This window comes from Stigmatopora argus, chromosome 22 (assembly GCF_051989625.1).
Source record: "Stigmatopora argus isolate UIUO_Sarg chromosome 22, RoL_Sarg_1.0, whole genome shotgun sequence".
NCBI lineage: Eukaryota > Metazoa > Chordata > Actinopteri > Syngnathiformes > Syngnathidae > Stigmatopora > Stigmatopora argus.
This window is the reverse complement of record NC_135408.1, coordinates 3,269,857-3,290,668: the sequence shown is the minus strand read 5'-3', so window position 1 is coordinate 3,290,668 and position 20,812 is coordinate 3,269,857. Positions and strand designations below refer to the sequence as shown.

The 20,812-nt window shown below is 40.6% G+C and overlaps 2 protein-coding genes across 3 annotated transcripts in view; both read left to right on the top strand.

The window, feature by feature from the left end:
* Positions 1-1,872: 1,872 nt before the first annotated feature.
* Positions 1,873-5,726, top strand: LOC144068120 (uncharacterized). The gene is made up of 3 exons (XM_077592394.1): positions 1,873-1,925; positions 2,200-2,849; positions 3,866-5,726. Exons 1-3 carry the CDS (start codon positions 1,912-1,914, stop codon positions 4,765-4,767), a joined length of 1,566 nt encoding a protein of 521 aa, XP_077448520.1. The 5' UTR covers positions 1,873-1,911; the 3' UTR covers positions 4,768-5,726.
* A 6,293-nt stretch (positions 5,727-12,019) lies between these two features.
* The window catches only part of ltbp3 (latent transforming growth factor beta binding protein 3), a 37,835-nt gene continuing 29,042 nt past the window's right edge, over positions 12,020-20,812 (top strand). For both annotated transcript variants that reach the window (XM_077592392.1, XM_077592391.1), the window contains exon 1: positions 12,020-12,642. In XM_077592392.1, the coding sequence (XP_077448518.1) occupies positions 12,405-12,642 (238 nt within the window). In that variant the 5' untranslated portion in view covers positions 12,020-12,404. The remainder of the gene's footprint in view (positions 12,643-20,812) is intronic.

Sequence of the window (20,812 nt, the reverse complement as noted above, 5' to 3'; positions counted from 1 at the left end):
CCACTTTTTGGTACCCTGCTCCACCTCCCTTCTTGTCAAGACCTAAAATGAGTAATTGAAAAATTTATAATCACATATTCTTATATAAAAGATCTCAGAAATCTGCGATAGAAAAACAACATACCGCAAACAGCTTTTCATTATTAATATGATTGCTGCCAGCCAGGGGCGTATCTAGAAAAATATTTATGGGATCTCGAGAAGGGTGGAAGGAACTTTTTGAGGGTTGCTAAATATTTCATGATGGTATAATACATTATTTGGATCATTGTATGATTATCTGCAACAAAATTGATTCAGGGGGCTTAGGGTGGTATTAATGCAAAGTTCTGTACACATTTAACACAGTCGGCTCCAAATTACGTCCTAAGGCAATAAAAAATAGAAAGCCTGATCTTTTAGGGAGGGACTTGCCATCCCATTCCATGCCAATTCGAATGGACAGGATTTTTTTCATGAGAGTGTAGGAAGCTCTTCGATGTGTTTCCATAGTTTTGAGTGTTGTAAGTAATTATTGTGGGGTCAATGCTAAAAGAGATGTTTTGCAAAGCCTTAAATTGTAGTAGCTAGTTAATAGGGGGATTGGAAATGTAAAAATGACTGCAAGTGTTTTAAAATTCTGAGCGGTTGCTAAATATCGCTTTCGGTTTATTAGGCTTCTGAGCTAAATAAAATGCATGACTTTTCATAGAACATCCCAACAACGCCCAAACAGAAACACAATACAGCTGAAGGACATCTGCTCACCAAAGGAAATAAACCAGACTTGTGTATGCCCAATTTTATACACACTGCATTTGGATGTCTGTTAGGATGACTAAAAAGAAGGAGAAACTGAAGCGGGGGCGACCCGGCGAGTAAGCGGTTAGCACGCCGGCCTCACAGCTCTGGGGTCCCGGGTTCAAATCCAGGTCATGTCCACCTGTGTGGAGTTGCATGTTTTCCCTGGGCCTGCGTGGGTTTCCTCCAGGTACTCCAGTCTCCTCCCACGTTCCAAAAACATGCATGGTAGGCAGATTTTTATCACTCTAAATATCCCCTTGGTATGGGTGTGAGTGTGTATGGTTGTCCGTCTCCTTGTGCCCTGTGATTGGCTGGCCACCGATTCGGGGTGTCCCCATCCTCTGATCAGTAGTGCACATTCAAACCTGGTATGATCTCAGTCCTTTCACAGTCCAAAAATATTTTTGTTAAGTAACTCCTATTTGTTTGTACCTTTTCCAGGTTATTGCTAATGGCCAAGAAAGGGTCATCTCTAAGGCAGTGACAGGCAGAGCAACAAAACACATCATTACCCTTGGAAGGAAAGGTCAAAGGTACAATAAAACTGTTTGTTTATCCACTTTTTTTGCCATTCATACACAAACACGCAAAAAAATCTCTGTGTTCAACAAAGGAGGCAATTTAATCTGACCGAATTACTGAGATTTGATTTTAATATAGTGCCACTGTGTTCCAGAAGGACGGTGTATGTTTCTTAATGGTTTACAGCGTCCTCTGGCGTATTTAAGTGGGAATATTAATGCTCGTTCGAGGATGTTGTTCATCTTGTGCCTTTTTTTCGTGCATGCTCTGTGTATTTCTTATCTAATTAAAATTCCACACGTAACCTCTTTGTTTACGTTAGTTTCAAAACGTTTATACAACTGGGAGGTCAAATGAGCTCAGGTCATTCAATATGAATGCAAACCAAATTTGATATATTTATTGAATAGCAGATTTAAATCGTGTTATTATATGCTAATTAAAAATACAACTATGTACTCATGTCATATCTTGTCTACTGTGTTTAATAAGACATTAAAAAATTAAATTCTATCCTCGTTGAATCAATGCGCATGACGTCATCTAAATGCGACGGGTTGTGTGGCTGAAGGTTGCAAATGGAAGACTCGGTAGAGACGGAGAGAAATGTTGACGTCTTTGTAAGTAGCACGATTGCCTTTTATTATACCAAATAAACCGCGGTGCAAACGCGTTTGTGAGAAAACCTTTTGCCACGGCAAGTAGCTTTACCAGGTGAATACATCTTGGGGCCTGTAAGAGCACCGAGTTATCTGCATTGTTTTGGTCAGTGACGTCAAAATAAGCGCTGGCTCCTGTATCCTGCACTTGCGATCGGTCAGTTTTGCCCAGCGAATTAACACGACGTCAGTACCATTTAGACAACGATTTCTCAAATCAAGCTATGGCTTCCAGGCGGCCAAGTTATCCAAACAGCGTGGGTTCTCCTTCGTCAAATAGTGGCAATCGCAAGTCAAGTGTCGACAAGGTTCCCGACAGACCAGAAGCAGAATCCTGTTACGATCGCAAGCCGGTTAAGGTTGCATTCGGCAGCCTTAGTGTTACATCACTGAAATCCCGGCTTGCACCGACCATTCAAACTGCCATGTCGGCTGCAGTTGATACTCTCTTGTGCGAAGTGGTGCTTGTGCTCAACGAGACTCATCACGAGTTGCTCTACAAGGAACAAGAGAACGAGAGGCTCAAAGTGCGTCTGGAGGTGTCAGAGAGAGAATTGAAGACGATGCAGGATTGCCTGTGCAGCGCCCAGAAACTTATCGACCAGCTCCAGATCTCATATTCTGGTCCTCACACCATCGGTCAATCAGTGTTTGCTCCATCGTTGCCCTCCATGGGACAAAGTGTGGACCGGGACCATCAGAACCCTCGAAACCCGAACGGAGCTGGCGTCCACTTGGGCCTGGCCGCTTCCGTTGACGACTCGCTTCATGGGTTTGAATCCAGAGATGACTACAAGATGTTCCAGCTGTCGATACATCCAGATGGTTCCGTGACCAACCATGCACTGGAGTCTTTTGCAACCGATACATCTCACATGCAACCAGGTAAATAAAACAATAAAACTTTTATTGTCACATCAGTTTAGCTAAACAAACTCATTTTGTCATGATTTTTTGTCAACACTATTTACATAACATCACTGTCTGGTCTAAATGTTCTCCCAAAACCTAAATGTTAGTTTAACTGAAGAATAAATGAACGACTGCTTTTATGTCGGCTGCCAATAGGGTACAAAAAGTTTTACAAAAAAAGGTCAAAGCAAATCTGTGCCAAATACAAACAAAGGAATCAGGGTTACCGTATTTTCTCGCATATAAGCCTCACCGCGTATAAGTCGCAGCCTTAAAATTGCCTTAAAACCGTGGAATTTTACAATTTCTCGCGTCTAAGTCCCCCTGATTCACATTTTTCACCTGCAAATTCATTGTTTTAATAGGGAGTACAAATGTATTACTTTGAAGGGAAAATCTTAAGAAAAATCATCGCACCTGGTATTTCTGAGATACTGTATGAATCAAAAGCACATTACTAATTTGGGGTCAATATCATAAGGAAGTCACTAATTCATCCAGCAATGGTTGTTTTCTTACTGCAAAACAGAAAATAACAAACCAACAGTAAAACTTAATTTGCCGACATCTACTGGTGAAAAAGAGTATAGCATTGCTGTTAAGTCTTGTGCACATATAACCCGCACTCTTGATTCAGTCATCATTTTTTTTGAGTAACAAATGTGGCTAATATGCAAGAAAATACGGTAAATTTGTTTCGTTCTCAAAAATGATAAACTGCAATGTATACAACGATTTTTTTACATTGTTTTGAGCTAATGAAATCCAGTCTGCTCTCCGATGCTATTTTTTTTCTTCCTATGCATTTTTTAAAATATATAGTTTGCAGATAGTGATACTTTTTAGACCCATGAAAAATTATGTAACCAGTAAATGGCAGCATTTTTTTGTGTTTAAGTGAACCTTGCCGCACACTAAATTAGATTTTACAATACACTTTACGAATGTGCGTTAAAGCTCATTTGTGTTTCGTGCAATTTCTGCTTCAGAAAGGCCAGCACCGGGTGAAACGGCCGTATTTGAGATAAAAGTGGAGCAGGGACAAGTGTCGGGGTCTAGGAAGGACACAGTCGATGGAGAACAGTCATCCCAAACCATGGGTGACCTCAGTTATGTTCAAGCTGGAGAAGGAGGTAATATCCAGCGCACCTTAGCTGAAAATCTGCGTCAACAGAGGCCAGTTGGAGAATGTACCAATGCCCTGCAGCAGCGAATGCTAGATGGACAAAAGCCACAGGTGAGAACTTTAGGGTTTGTAAGAGTTCATGGTGTTTCACCAGCTGTAGCGGAAGGCTCAGCGGGACCTTCATGCGGCGACGTGCCCGTGGTGCCTCCAAGTGATCGCCCTCATCATTGCTTAGAGTGTGGGAAGACCTTTCGTCTGATTTCCAGCCTGAAAAAACACATCCGCATCCACACTGGAGAGAAACCGTACCCCTGCAGCGTCTGCGGTCGCCGCTTCCGCGAGTCGGGTGCCCTCAAGACTCACTTGCGAATACACACTGGGGAGAAGCCGTACTCTTGCTCCGAGTGCGGGAACCACTTCCGCCACTTGGATGGCCTGCGCAAACACCGGCGCACGCACACCGGAGAGAAGCCGTACGTTTGCTCCATTTGCGGGAAGCGTCTGAGCCGTCTGCAGCACCTCAAGCACCACCAGCTCATCCACACGGGCGAGAGACCGTGCTGCTGCCCCTTTTGCAGCCGCAGCTTCAAGGAGCCCGCCACGCTACGCAAGCACATCCGGACGCACCAACAGGCCGAGGACGAAGCCAAACCCGAGACGATGGATGATGCCAACAACCTTCGCCCGTCGGCTCCGTCCCCCCAGATGAGGTTTAGAGAGTGGGGGGCAGAGGAAGAGGACAATTCGGTCGTTGACTGTGTGTAAGGACCTAGATCAGGGGTCGGGAACCTTTTTGATGGAAAGAGCCATAAACAATTCATATTTTTTAAATGTTAATCCTTGAGAGCCATGCTCCGAATTTAAAAGTCAACATACATGAAAATGTGTGCCTTTTTTACTCACTTCACCACTTTTAAAGTACAAAAAGTCTCTGAATTCTTTTGACAACATTGTTACGTTGTTGCTAATCAAGGAGTATCAATGAGAATATCCATGCAAAAGAGTGTAATGAAAAAAAAAGATTATAAGGCGCTGGGGTAGTGTCAATGCCATAATACCAACGGAACGCTCCTATTCCTGCGCTTTCTCACTAGCAGTTTCCATAGTTTACCTCACAGGTTAGCGGAGAGCCATATGCACCCATCAAAAGAGCCATATGTGGCTCCCGAGCCATAGGTTCCCTACCCCTGACGCAGAGACTGCTGGGACACTCGTATGCCAATGTGAAAAACCATGCCGAATTCTTAAAAGTAGAAAGGGTCCTGCTCCGGAAAATTCTCACTGAATTTTTCAAGGCGTCCTCGAGTTATGATGTCCTCAACGTACGACCTTTAGTCTTGAAGACAGCGATTACCATGGAAACAAAGCTTAACATCATGCAAAGAATGGTGAAAGCAGGCTCAAATTGGTGAAGGTATGGTGCCTTTAGGCCCAAATTAAATGGTCACAGGAAAACGCCTTGCTGGTCGCCAAAAGTTGTTTTGTGTTGATAAAGACCTTACGTCGCCAACAGTCAAAGTCAAACATGTAACCTAATAATATGGACAGTAATGTAACAAATTAGGTTCCAATATTGGAACGGGATGTGTTGCAACTCGAGAGGACTCCTTGTGTATTATTAACGCCAAGGCCAAAGCCTGAAGTGTGTTTTTTTAAGTAAAGGAGACCAAGGAGGCCGAAGACGGGCTGCTTAGATTTTCAACAAACGCAAGACAAAACATTTGCAAATCATGTTTCATCATACAATACAATGCAGGAAGGAGCGCTTCCGCAGATCCTTCCTCCCATCAGCTGTCAGGCTCTTTAACAAAAAACTGGCTTTGTGTTAAGACCTACCGTATGCATGCATGTACATTTATGTGTATGTATGTATGTATATATGTCCTAAGCAACACGCTTATTTGATTATATATTTATTCATGTATTTATTTCTTGACCTACTTATTACCTATCTATTACCTATCTATTTATGTCTAAAATGCCTTTCCTATTCCTGCATCCTCACCCTCTTGCCACTGGAACAACGAAATTTCCCGAATACGGGATGAATAAAGTTATCCAATCCAATCCAATCCAATCCAATGTCAAAAGGGAATGGAGCATGTATGTGAATATTTTTCTTTCTTAAGGCATTTTTCTGTTATAAATTGGAGTACTTTTTCATTTTATAATCTGCATGTAATTCTTCCCAGATCAGTTATTTGGTGGACAACCACATTGTGTTGGTCTGCTCCCAAGTCATTTGTCAAACGTTAGGGTATTTACAATTTTTAAAAAATCTGACAGTGCCTTGTTTAATTTTAAAATAATTAGTCATTGAATGCAATTCTTGCCTGGGTGACTCTGCTCCTATTACCAATATTATAGAATTAGATTTAATGTACAGTAATACCTTGAAATACGAGCTTAATGCATTCCGGTGCCGAACTTGTGTGTCAATTTACTCGTATCTCAAATCAAATTTTCCCGTATAAGATAATTAAATACAAATTATTCCGTTCCCACCCTCTGAAAAAAACACAATAGGATGTTGCAATGGAAATACATGTTTTTAATTGCTTTAATTCATCACCTACCTTCACAAAGTAAGAAATACCTATCTAGTGCGTATGATCTGCAATAAAAGGAGACATTATTATGTACGCTACTGTATGGAGTTTTTACCTTCGAGACAGACGTAGCGGGGCAGGAAAAAGACTTGACGGCAACCCACTCGTAACATAAAATGAACTTTAACTTAAATGAACTTAGATTAATATACACACTTAAAAATATGTTTTAATCTTACTTTGGCGACCCAGCTCAATCATGTACACCACTCATGCTATTCTATTATTTCATGCTTAATATCAATTGGCATCTTATGCTTTTTCTCACTACCCTTCATTGCACGGGCTTTATTTGGACTCATTGTTTTTTCACTTAATTCTGCACTGATTAATGCAACCAGAAAAAAACCACGTAAAAATGTAAACTGCACGGCTGATGCTCGGAGATATGTTTACGTGAAGGAGATGCGGCGTGAAAGACAGCAATGCAGTTTTCATAAGTAGCCTCTCGCATACTCGGCCACCTGGCGGCCGCATTGAGGACCGTCTGGTATTCTCATCTCAAATTTGTCTCGTATCTCAGGGCAGATTTTTCGTATGTTGGGACACTCGTATATCAAAGTATTACTCTGTAAAGATTGTCATTATGAAGAGACGTTTGTCCAATATAAATCGAGCAATTTAGGAACTGAACATTGTGTGATTTGAGTAAAAAGTATGTATATTTATAGTTCTTGTAAACCTATGATTCCTTGAATCATTATAAATGTTATGACCTTTACCAAGATAAGGATAAGTTCCAATCAAATATTGGAAAAAATAAAGCTGAATGGCCCACAAATGTGTTTTCTGATGGTGTACCTTGTGCAAATATGGTTGTAATCTTCCTAGGCTTAAGAACATATTACCTTAAGATACTGTAGTTGTGTGCTACTCTATAACAAGCACTTGCTTTTTAAACAAAAGACTGTACTGTATATATTTCCTAAAGATGTTTAATGTTTCTTGTCGCAAACTTGGTGTGTTTTTGCAAGTTAGCCTGGCCTTGATATTGCTGTTGATTCTTCTCAAATGTCATTAAAGGAAGCCCACACATGTAACTTGAAGCTAAAAACAAACTTTAATGTACTCTGCATTGTTTGTTTCATCTACTGTTACTCTAGTGAAGGAACTGGTTTGTATTTAAACTTAATTGAACAAACCGCTATTTGTTTTTGTCATTGTCTTTCAGCGTTTGTATACTATTCCACTGTTTAATCACTAGTTTAACTACAAACTATTTGTCCCCTCCAAAAATGTACCGTATTTACTCACATATAAGCCACCCCTGCGTATAACCCACACACTTAAAATTGCCTTAACATCGTTGAATTTTACAATTTCTCATTTCTAACCCCCCCTGATTCACAATTTTCACCTCCACATTCATGGTTTTAATAGGGAATACAAATGTGTTACTTTGAAGGGAAAATCTTGAGAAAAATCATCACACGTGATATTTTTGAGATACTGTATGAATCAAAAGCACGTTATTAAGGTCAATATCATAAGGTATTAATTCATCCAGTAATAGTTGTTTTCTTACTCCAAAACAGAAAATAACCAACAAATAGTAAATGTTACTTTGCTGACATCTACTGGTGAAAGAGTGCCGCAAGTCTTGTGCGCATATAAGCCGTAGCCTTGATCCAGTCATCACTTTTTTTAGTTACAAATACGGCTTATATGCAAGAAAATACGGTAATAGTCGATTGGGAGGAGTGACATCAACTGAAACCATTTGCTACTTTTGAACTATGTTTTCTCGAAACGCAACTTTTCCTTTCTGTTCCTTTTCCAACCAGTCAGAAAGTTAACAAGGCATTATTGTCCAATCTCATGTGAGACTAGCACAGCGTCTCTCGTTGCATGATGTCATTGCGTCACGACTGTACTACCGCCAGACAGATGGTGGCGGTAACTCTGGACCTCACACCCACGCTCCCTTCCACAGATCCCAAATAACACTTGAGTAATGACAGCTGTGGTCACCCACACGCACGCAAACTGCTGATAGGGTCTTTGGTGTGATTGAAAGCTTAACACAAAAGACGTGCTGCACTTTCCGCAGTAAAATTCAAGTTTAATGGGAGTTCTCGTGTATTTACACTGTTGAAACTTGCATACTAAGCACAGCTCCTTTATGTGTGATAAAAAATGCTGGAGTTATTCATTCTTTCATCTTCTGATCGTGGGGGTGCTGGAGTCTATCCCAGCTAACTACAGGGACTAGGCAGGGGACACCCTGAATCGGTGGCCAGCCAATCACAGGGCATGGAAACTCCACACAGGTGGACCGACCTGGATTTGAACCATGACTCACACTGTGAGGCTGACACGCTAACCACTGGTGCCACCGGGCCACCCTGCTGGAGATTGTGTATAATTTATTTCTAACCACTGGTAGGTAATATCTTGATCGTTTTTCTATTAGCCCTATGCAATGTATTTAACACCCAATACTGTAAACTGAAGTGGGTTTTTTTTACGCTGACCCTTGCAGGCAATCCTCATTCCTTCAATGCCAACAACATACTACTAAATGTACAGTAAATGTATTTTCCCATTTGCATAATGATGATAGACAATGTTAAAAGTTAGGGTAGTATATACAGACACCCCAAAAGGGTTTAAAAAAAAGTGACACGTGACTAACCTCCTAGAATTTGAGCTTGCAAATTGGATTGTTCCATTGTGTACACTTCAAATATTAAACCTGCTCCAAATTATGATCATCTACGGCACATTTGGCGGCCGGGGGGCCAAATCTGGCCCGCCGCATCATTTTGTGTGGCCCGGGAAAGTAAATCATTAGTGCCACTTTCTGTTTTAGGATCAAATTAAAATGAAGAGTATAGATGTATATTAAATTTCCTGTTTTTCCCCCTTTTAAATCGATAATTGTAATTTTTAAATCAATTTTTTCTGTGTTTTTAGTTCAAAAATAATTTTGTAAAATCTAAAAATATATAAAAAAGCTAAAATAAACATTGTTTTAGATCTAGAAAATAACTGAATATTCAGGGCTTTTAATCCAGTTCTTTTAATCAATTTATTAAAACAAATCTAAATATTATATCTAAAATGGTCCGGCCCACATGAAATCGAGTTGACATTAACGCGGCCCGCGAACCAACCCGAGTCTGACACCCCTGAATTCTACGGAGTGAAATGGTCAACTGATATATGATATAATACATCTCAACAAGGCCACCTCGTGGTGTAGAGGTCCACTTGCCTGACTTCGGTGCAGGCAGGCGCGGGCTCGATTCCCTCTGATGGCGGTATGATTGTGAGTGCGGATGGTTGTTTGTCCCTCTGTGTGCCCTACGGCTGACTGGCGACCAGTCTAGGGTGTAATCTGCCTTTCACCCTAAGTCAGAAGATGAATGAATAAAGAAATCTCAGCAACGTTCACTGTGAAGGAGAGGTAGCCAAGAATGAAGCAAACATCTTAATCCTCTTTAGAATTTGTTCAATGGGAATTCCTCTTGAAACCCCTCTGAATGATGTAAAGCGATGATGATGTTTGGACATTATATTCATTTTCCTCGTGTTATTTGTTTAATGACAGCAAGGAGAGTTGTTGGAGCACTTTGCATGTGAACTCCTTGGAGTCATTTCCTCAGCGCCTGGAAAGTAAACACAGTTTTTTTTGGGAGAGGAAGTGACTCACAGACTCTTTCTCTCCTCTGTTCTTTTTTCCTCCTCCTCTTTCTCATTGTCTGCCTCACTTTCCCTTGTTGACCACACGACCTAAAATACCTCCTTCCTCCCTTTGGGACCACATTGGACAGACACATTTGACTTGCCAGATGCCAAAGTCGGTGTGTGGTGGCTGGGCCTCGAGACTGAAAGTTACGTCACTCAGCTATAACTTCACATTATCGTGCCTGGTATTATATGTTATATATATTATTATAAAGATTCCAGTGCTGGAGCCTATTCAAGTCAACTATGGGCGAGCTACACCTTGAATTGTTTGCCGGCAAATCACTGCAAAAAAACAATTAGAAGTTATTTTTAAAATATTGTATACTTAGTTAAGTAAGGAGGGTAGAGGTAATTTGTTACTTACTGGCCCTAGTATTCGGTGCAAAAAAAAATTGGAACATCTCGTTTAAATTTTGAAAACTAACTCACTAACGCGTCGACCTCACAGCTTTGGGGTCCTGGGTTTGAATCTAGGTGGGTCCAGCTGTGTGGAGTTTGCATGTTCTCCCCGGGCCTGCGTTGGTTTTCTTCCGGGTACTCCGGTTTCCTCCCACATTCCAAAGACATGCATGGTAGTCTGATTGGGCACTTTAAATTGCCCCTAGGTATGGGTGTGGGTGTGCATGGTTGTCTGTCTCCTTGTGCCCTGCCCTGAACCGCTTTATCCTCACTAGGTTCACAGAGGGTGCTGGAGCTTATCCCAGCTGACTTCGGCCAGAGGCCATTCACGCTTACACTCATACCTGGGCGCAATTTAGAGTGCCCAATCAGCCTACTGTCCTTGTTTTTGGTATGTGGACGGAAACCGGAGTATCCAGAGAAAACCCATGCAGACCCGAGGAGAGCATGCAAACTCCACACAGCTGGACCCACCTGGATTTGAACCCAGGACCCCAGAGCTGCAAGGCCGACCTGCTAACCACTTGAGCTGCCGAGCTGCCCTATTAATAAATAATTTTCTTATCATTTTCTTTCATTTTTGTCTTTTTCTCACATCAAAGGTGGCACACTTTGAATCATTATTAAAGGGTTTGTTGATCGTTTTTTTGAGGATTGTGGAACGAATTACAGAATTTACATATATAATACAACAAAAATGATTTGCTTGAGGTGGGAAATAAGTTTGGCAAAGTAGCATTAACTCTTTGAGTGCCGCTAAAAATACAAATCCAGTCTTTTGCTAACAGACACAATTGATTGGAAGCGGCAGGGTCGTTTATTCGCTGCCAACCCTCCCAATACAACTGGACGCTTTGACTAGCGGACGCTTTGATGCTGATGAAATAATCTTTTAAAAATCAATTGATTTCATGCCGATGCATTGACTTTCACAGTGATGTTGCCTCTACCAACATGGCCGCCCTGGGGCCATGTTGATAGTCTTGCTTTGATTTGTAAGGACAAGTGGACAATCATGCAGTTTTTTTAATGATAATTTACTGAAAATGTCCTTAAGACTTCATTTGTGACTCCTGTTGAAGGTTATAACCTTTCATAAGCTCTACTTACGAATAATTAAAGTTACGAAAAAGGTTCTGGAACTAATTAATTTCGTAAGTAGAGGTACGATTATTTCCACAATGACGCACGCAGTTGCAATGGACCGGAGTGAAGGCGGTCTGTGGTGCGTTCACGGCTCGCACGGGATGTGGGAAAGAAAAGCAGTTGCAGTTCACAGGACTAACCTACAAGATCTAGAATTTCAGCTTCACTCCTGCACCGCCTGTCTGGCTTGCTGCCAGCCTTTCTCCACGGAGGGCTGGCTCACTTCTCCTCCTTCTCCTCCTCCCCTTTTCCTTCCCTCCTTCTCACCGAGCTGCCGCTCACGCACCCACGGGAAGCAACTGGCGAAGAGGAAGAGCCGAGGCAACTTTTCGGGGGAACTTCCAATCATGCCAAGCTGGTCACTTTTGCCGATGGATCACCGAAGCCCACCCGAGGAGTGATTTAATGCAATTTTGAGGAGGAGGAGGATTAACAAAAAAAAACGCTCAAGGAAGGAGCTCACTGTCGTCGCCCGGCGAACAAAGCGGATCGCCCCCAGCTTTTGGTTTCATGTGTCCGGCTGTGTGAGTGAGAAGGGCACCGGAGGATGCCACGATGCCCTCGCTGATTTGCCGCCTGCTTCTCTTGTGGATCAGCGTGCACAGAGTGGCGCGGTGCACGGAGCGCTCATCCACGCGCGAGCGCTTCAAGGTGGTCATCGCGCCGGTCATCTGCAAGCGCATCTGCCAGCAGGGTCAGTGTCATGACCGCTGCGAGCAGGGCAACAACACCACGCTCATCGCGGAGAACGGCCAGGGGGCAGACACGCTCATCGGCCAGGGCTTCAGGGTTGGTGAGTGGATAATAATCGCCGTGGATTGAGGGGGGGATTGCTCGATGGGATATAATTAGGCTGCTAGGATCAACGCGTCGTGGCGCTTCCATAGATTTAAAAGTGCATCTGTTCCTTATGCCATGTTATGAAAACGTTTTAAACTCTAATCAGAGGTTGCCAAAAATGGTACTCTAGTGTCGTCTAAAAAAAGTTCTCCAAATAATCACTTTAGAGTTATGAACGCATATTTAACCATAGGAATGTTTCATTTGGTCATGTTTGTTAAACGGCGCAACAGGCGCAGATCTTTTTTATTTTATTTATTTTATTTTTACAACTGTACAATGTTTTATAATTGAGCAGTGGAAATCATTCAACGTAAGTAAAAGTAGCATTTCTTTCATAACTAGTGCAATCCAGCCAACAAGTGAATTATGTAAGACATTTAATGCATTGCAGTGGTCATCTACATTGTCCCAAGTAACACCCCCAAAAGGGGCCTGTTCTGCAAAATAGCTCAGCAGTTATTGGACACTGATGTGATTTCCTTGGTATGATGTAATTGACTTCACTTGAACATGTAAAACATCTTTAAAGATTTTTTTTTACCTCACATGAGGAAAATGATCAGCATCTTTGCAAATACTTGTAGCAATATTTATAATATCACTGGCTGCAATTCTTTGTCAGCCTGCAGCCATCCCAGTTCAAATATACATTGGACATCCATCGATACCAACAGCAGGTTAAGCGTTAATGCTAAGAAATGATTGAATTCATCCCTTTTAATAGAGAGAGCCATAAACAATTCATATTTTCTAATGTTATTCCTTGAGAGCTATACTCCGAATTTTAAAGTCAAAATACATGTAAATGGATGTCTATGTTTTTAGTAATTTCACCACTTTTAAAGTAGAAAAAACTACTTTTCACATTCTTGTGCAGTTGCTAATAAATTGGTGTCCATTCCAGAAGAATCTAATGCAAAAAAATGAAGATTAAAGCAGCTCTAGATGTAGTATATGGTTTCCATGTTTTAGCTCACAGGTTAGCGGAGAGCCAGATGCACCCATCAAAAGAGCCACATGTGGCTCCCGAGCCATAGGTTCCCTACCCCTGTGTAACAGGAATAAACTCCTATTTATTTCCAAGATAAAAACACATTTAAAAATAAAACAGTTCCAAATTTTAGACAACAATGCTGTCTTCAACAGCTTAAATGGATTCCTCTCCCTTTAAAAGCCTCACAAACTTAGTATATACTTTTGCTTGCTAGCACCATTGCTAATAACTTTTAGGTGGAGAAATGAGGCAGAATTCCCTCCATTGCATTCCTGGAAAATGTTCCAATATCACTCTTTAATTACTGAACCAAGGCTCATTACATGGCACATAAATGCCCTCTTTTAGATCTAACAGCCCCTTCCCCAGTGAGTGGAACACCGTCTGGTTGGCTTGAGTGAGTAAGTCTTTCTCATCGCCATCAAATCAAATGTTGCCAGACGTGGAGCCTCCCTGTCTACTTTACTTGTCCGGCCCGCAACTGTATGCACTCATTTCTGGCAATCAAACTGGAATTAATGCCGATTGGTCATCTAAAAATGTTCCATAGATCTGATAACGGAACTTGTAAAATGATGAATTTGAACTATCAATGATAAACATGACTCAAGTTAGCAGATGTTAAATGGCATTCACTCTGGGTTTTTTTTAATCCCCCACAGTAATAAAGTATAGTCTAATATCGTAGTAAAATAAACACAAGGCTGACATATAGAGTGACAAATGAAATTACTCTGAGAATTTGTCTGTGCACTATAAAACTTTCTCTCCATCTGCAGAAGTCATTAGTGAGTGAGCTTCTTGTTTCCATTACTGTATGTACTGCTGAAAATTGAAGCTTTTTGCCCCTCAAAAAACACTTTAACAAGTCATGATACCGACGATAATCATTTTCACATTTTGATACTTGCGTGTCATAAGGCCAACATTGTTATTATTCTTTGCTGTCTCCATTTTTACACTCGCATAATTCATATCCTGGCTGTGTATTCATAACCATCCATAAAATACGTTTTGGCTGCTTTGGTAATAACATGCTGCTTAGATTCAGAGTATATCAGTCTGGTTCTCTCAGATAAACGTCAAAATCTTTAACTGCATTCAGCAGCCAAATCAAATGCGAGAATGTTTATGAACATTGTAACTTCCATAGCTAGCATGTCGTTTCATGTAGGTACCAGTTTTTGCATAACCACTAGGGCTGAACGATATTGCAAAAAAACTGATTTTGAATTTTTTTTTAGGGGTTTGCACTATATTAAGATATTACAAACTTAATATTTTTCACCATTTGACTTGAATAGCTGTTTGGGAAGACTTTGTTTCACTCGTCATGATCACATTGTATTCATATAATAGTTAAATAGATGAAGATTGCTATGTGTACAAGGGAGCCAAAGGGACCATTGTGCATGCTCACAATGCAATGAATATGTTCCAACAATATATTGTGCAGGCCTATTAACCACTGTATACAACAGGGGTAGGGAACCTATGGCTCGGGAGCCACATGTGGCTCTTTTGATGAGTGCATCTGGGTCTTTGCCAATCTATGAGCTAAAATATGGAAATCGCTGTTGACAGAACTGAGATATTACATTTAGAACTGCTTTAATCTTCATTTTTTTTGTTTTAATCTTCATTTTTTTGCAATAGACTCTTATGGAATGCATCCTCTCATTGATTAGCAACAGTATAAGAATCTCTTAAAAAATATTCATTTTTTTCCACTTTAAAAGTGGTGAAATTACTAAAAAAAATTGAAAAGGCACTCGTTTAAATGTATGTATTTTGACTTTTAAATTCGTAGTATGGCTCACAAGGAATAACATTGGAAAATATGAATTGTTTGTGGCTCTCTTGGTCAAAAAGGTTCCCGACCCCTGGTATAGAACAATTTAAGAGAAAAATCGGATGAAATATCCCATGCTTCAATGACGTGATAGACTATAGTATACTGCTGCTGGTGTTGTTGTTGTGCCAAATCCACACAGGGCGATGTATACAGGGCTGTATTTTACGGAGCAACTGTGACTATTCATTGATTTTACATACAGTTCTATAATTATTGTCATTTTTTGCCGTCACATATGGTGAGACACCACATGAGAAAATGTATAGACTCACTTGAGATGTGTTACCGTTTTCTTGTAAGACTTTTGCTTGAACTTGTAACTTGTAAAACAGGTGTAAAAAAGTAGGCCAACAACTGTTAAAAGTAACACATGGAAACAATAAAACTTGCACTCACTCTTCACCTTGATAGCAAACGTCAAAGCCTCCACTATATTGTCTATTGGTACTTGAAGAATGTCAACATTTTGAACTCTGACACATTTGCAGCGCTCAAGAGGATGTTTTGTTTTTTTACCTGCTTTTTTAGCAATATTACAATGCACAGAAGAAAAGAGCAGGAGTTCATCCCTGTGCCAATTTTACAATCAACTCAAGGATTTCTTTATTCACTTTCCAGAGAATGTATTATTTACGGGCCTGGTGTGGCTGTTAACTTGTTGAGCACTTTGGATTCATAGTACTTTTGTCCTTTCCTTCTCCTCTGATGTGTTTTTGTCCAATTTTGGAGCTTCTGCGTCAAATAATCCTGGAGTTTTATTTTAAATTCCTGGAATTGCTACGGATTCCTACACGATTGGGTTGTAAATATGGAAACTTCTCTGTTTTATAGTTCTCAAAAAGGATGGTAAACTGGGACTGAGTTGTATGGCTCCCGTGGCCGCTTAAGGAGCGTTTGGCTTCACGCGCCACACGAGATATGTACGTGTTGTTCTCCGTGAGCCCTGGAATGCATGCGTGAGTGGACCAGTGGAAATTTCTCTCCCTCGTGTTAAATCAGCCACAGCTATAACGGCAACGATACGAAGGCTTTTCCATATTTTCCAACATGAGCCAACCCTGTTTTGAGTGTGTGAATACGCATGTACAAAGATGATTTGGGCTGATTCATTCTGTGAGTAACCCCAAAAATGATGCTAAATTGAAAGTTTCTCACTCACTTCACAATCATTACTTTATAGGTTCAGTGTTTGGTTACCTCAGGTTTACATATATTGTAATTTTTGTATGGTACTGGCACTGTAATTTATTCAGTGGCGGTCCGTCCATTTTCTCGTAGCGCCTTCAACGGGTAAAATCCACTTAAGGGCAGCATTTAATGATTAAATACAAATACTGGAGATTTTCAGACATTACAACCGGGCCGGGGGGTGATTTTCCCGGGAAAAGACAGCGATGGACGTCAATGGCGTACCGGCAAACATTGCCCGAAAATGGGGTAAAATCCAGCCCAAAACAGCATTTATTGATTAAATACAAATACTGGAGCTTTTTAGACATCAGAACCGGGCCCGGAGTATCATTTCCCCGGGAAAAAGACAGCGATGAACGTCGATACGTCCATACACGTCCATACGCGAAACAGCAAAAATTGCACTAAAATGGGGTAAAATCCACTTCCTAGCAGCATTTAGTGATTAAATACAAACACTGGAGATTAAATACAAACACTGGAGCTTTTCAGATATCAGAACCTGGCCCACAATTGAAATATTATTTAGGAATATAGCCATATTTTACTCACCAAAAATCCTTTTTAACTGTACACATTATCCATCCTCCTTTCTTTCTTCCTTCTTTTCTATCGCCATCGAAGCTAATGCTGAAAGTCGAGCCTGTCCTGTCGTAATTCTGGCATAGTCCGTCTTGAAAATGGCTTTAAATGAACACAACAATATATTTGCTTGTGCAGCCCACTCCAAATACAGTTTGGTAGCTCTGGCTAATGACTAGCCTCATAGTTGATGAAAACGATGACGTATCCCTACGCCTGCGAAAAGGCAATATAAAGCAACAGTCTTATCACGCTTGTTTAAAGCGGCAGAGCCCGCAGAACTGATTGTGAAGGCCTTGAGGCAGATTTCTGACCCTGGCAACAAATAATGGCTGAAATGTGACTGGTTAAATGCTTCAATATGAAAACACACATCTGGAAGCAGTGCAACCAGGAGGAAAAGCAATGAAAGGAAGCTAAGAGACAATTTGGAATTATTTAATAAGTATTGATGGACAAAATATAATATGATTCAGATATTTCTTAGGCCAGCAGAGAAGGCCCTGACAGCCCACCACTGAATTTATTATATAACATGGTTGAACAATATGTTTCTGTCTTTAGGATATACAGTAAATAACTGGATGTCTCCACAAAACGCACATCTGAAGAGGGAAAAAAAACTGTGGTCTGTTTTTATCTCGTCAAGCCCAAACTGTAGCAGAAACAGGTTGATTCGGCAAATATTTTCTTTCCGCCTCGTGGCCTCCGCATCAAACAAATGTGCGCTGTCAACACTTTCCAGAAGCAAAGATACAGGCACCACTGCTGATTATGTCAGAGTGGAAAGAAAGACCTCACCTTGTTGTTTACTTTTAACGTCAACTACATCTCATAGTTCGTTTTTTCACAATGTGAAAAGGCATAGTTGTTAAACAACTTGGCTTGCACAACACACAAAAGCTTTTAAAGGTGGAATGAAATGCTATGAAATACCAAAGTGATTTTAAATTGATTGCAGACCCTATTTTGGACACAAATCCACCCCCGAAAAGCGACAGAAAAGGCTAAATAATTAAATTAGGTCCTAATTTGTCTTTTTCTTATTATTATTATTTTTCTACTGCTTGATGTAAAATGTAGACGAATGCTTAAATGACCGACCTTTCATTCTTTTGTTACTTTTCTAATGGCCAGCTACATACCAGTATATTTAACGTTAGTGTGTCTCAGCCACTGGTGTAATTACTTATAACTAAGAAAACAAAAATATATATTTCTTACATAGGTTGTCCAAAGGGCTGTGTTCTCTGTGGAAATTCCAGTGTTGAATTACAACTGGATTTTGCTTTTAAAAATCCATCTATCACTTTACAAAGACTACACTAACAAAAAAAGAAGACAACCAAGGATGTGAACCGGTAATCAAGTGTCCATCTATAGGCTTTCATTAACTCAGTCATCACACGTATTATAAAACTTATATAAAAGGACGTTTATAAAATTGAATTTCAACTCTGCATAGCAATGTTTGCATTACAACTACGTTTGAACAAAATCAATGGCGAGTCGGTAGGCAGCCTGCCCTTTATCTCCCCAATGTAGTACAGTGGTACCTCGTGATACAACATGCTCGTCATACAACATGCTCGTGGTACGACGAACATTTCGATCGAATAATTCGCCCGCGATACGATCAAAATTTCGAGATGCGACCAAGCCAGGTGGCCATGACATGAGAGGCTGTTTATCATTGTAGCGCACTGTCTTTTTTGCCGCATCTCTTTCGTGTATAACTGATATCTACGAGCACTAAACGATTTATTCAGACGAGTTTCGACCAGGGACGAAACGTTGTCGAGTTTCAACCAGCTCGACAACGCGCAGGCAAAAAAGAGGGCTTTCTGGGTAATGAAGTATACTCGTGCACACAACACCCATAGGCAATGGCACCCTTTCTCAGAATAAAACTTCATTACCCACAATCAATACGTGGGTAGGCTGTTATTCCTTCCTTAGCCTGTTAGCTCCCGTGATCGCTCATTCAAGACTACTTCTCGTTGGCAACTGGTCGTGCGTTATCCTATTGTGAGGACATTTGTATGCATCATTTTCGGAATATTTTGAAGGCAATACAACAGCAAACAGTCCATCGATAGCAAACATGAGGGTGGAGGCGTGGCAAACCGATACCCCGGAAAACGAAGGTAACAAAAGATTAAGACAAAACTAGAATTCAGTTTTGTGTAAAGTTACATTAAACGTATGTTTGAGTGTGTCTGTATATATTTATCCAAGTGAATTTAAATCTGTTTGTTCGTTTACGAGTGCCATGGATAAAGTCCCCCCGAACAGCCACCCCCCTCCGCCTCCGTGTGTGCCGTTGTCTCTCCCCTCCGCGAAATGCGTCTAATTTTACATCTATTAAACACATTTTATTACTATCAAACCACTCGTTATTTATTACTTTGTCAATATATGGCGAATTAGAAGAAATAAAAAAAAAATCCAATCCAAAATCCTGTTTTTGGTGTTTTTTCAGAGGGTTGGAACGAATTAATTTGTTTTTTGTGCATTTCAATGGGAAACGTTCGCTCGAGTTGAAAAAAGGTCGACATACAATCTCAGACTCGGAACGGATTACGATCGTATGTCGAGGTATCACTGTATATGTGATGTTATAACTGTCTTGGTCAGGCTGCACCTGGAAGGCATTTTGGTGTACTTGTACTATGACAATAAAGCTATCAATTCCATTCCATTATTAAGTTCTTTTAGTGTGTTGATGTGTGATGAACTAAGCAAGGTCGAAAGTGGACCTCATTATTATTAGTGTATACGGCTATTCTGGGAGTTCCCATGTGGTTCTCTATTTCCAATGAATGACAGTAGTAGCCTGAGGTTTGTTTTGCTTCCACTCCCCAGCACAGGTCAGAGGTCCGTGGGAGTTTGAAAACGAAGACATGTTCCGTTAAATACAGTGGATTTTGGCCCCGCTGACTTAGAGAGGGTTTAGTTTGTTTTACCTTGAAGCCACCCCACACACTCTGCTCTCTTTTTAGCTTGGCGAAGGCACCCGCACATACTCTTAGTGGACTGTTTTCTATGCTCTATCTGCCTGCAGCATAGTTGTCAAGAATTGGTCAAATAATGTTTTCACTGCTTTCTTTTAATGGAGGTTCATGCAAAATTTACTTGATCAAATGAATGATGAAGGTTAATCAGCAACAAAGCATGTGAGGATTTCATTCTTTCTCCACTCGAGTGGTCACAGATCTAAGAGTAGTTAGTACCTCAAATTTTTGCTCACAACATAAAAGATTTTAGCAGCACAGCTCATAACTCAGAAAGATTTGACCACTTTTAAATCAGACTGTATTGTTAAAGGTGAAAAATGTTCCAAAATATAAAAAATGAATAAAATGTAAAATACATTCGGGTATAGAAGCACTCAATTGATTAAGGCTGATGAAGAGGTAGCATTTGTAATGTTTTATTTGCAAATGGGAGTAGGGAACATGAATGTACTTTGATGCCAACCATATGAAACCAAAACAG

Bases quoted from the DNA above. Each gene is read 5' to 3' on its own strand.
- LOC144068120 (XM_077592394.1), top strand. The intron at 2,850-3,865 runs GTAAATAAAACA...TTTCTGCTTCAG, and splicing joins TACATCTCACATGCAACCAG to AAAGGCCAGCACCGGGTGAA.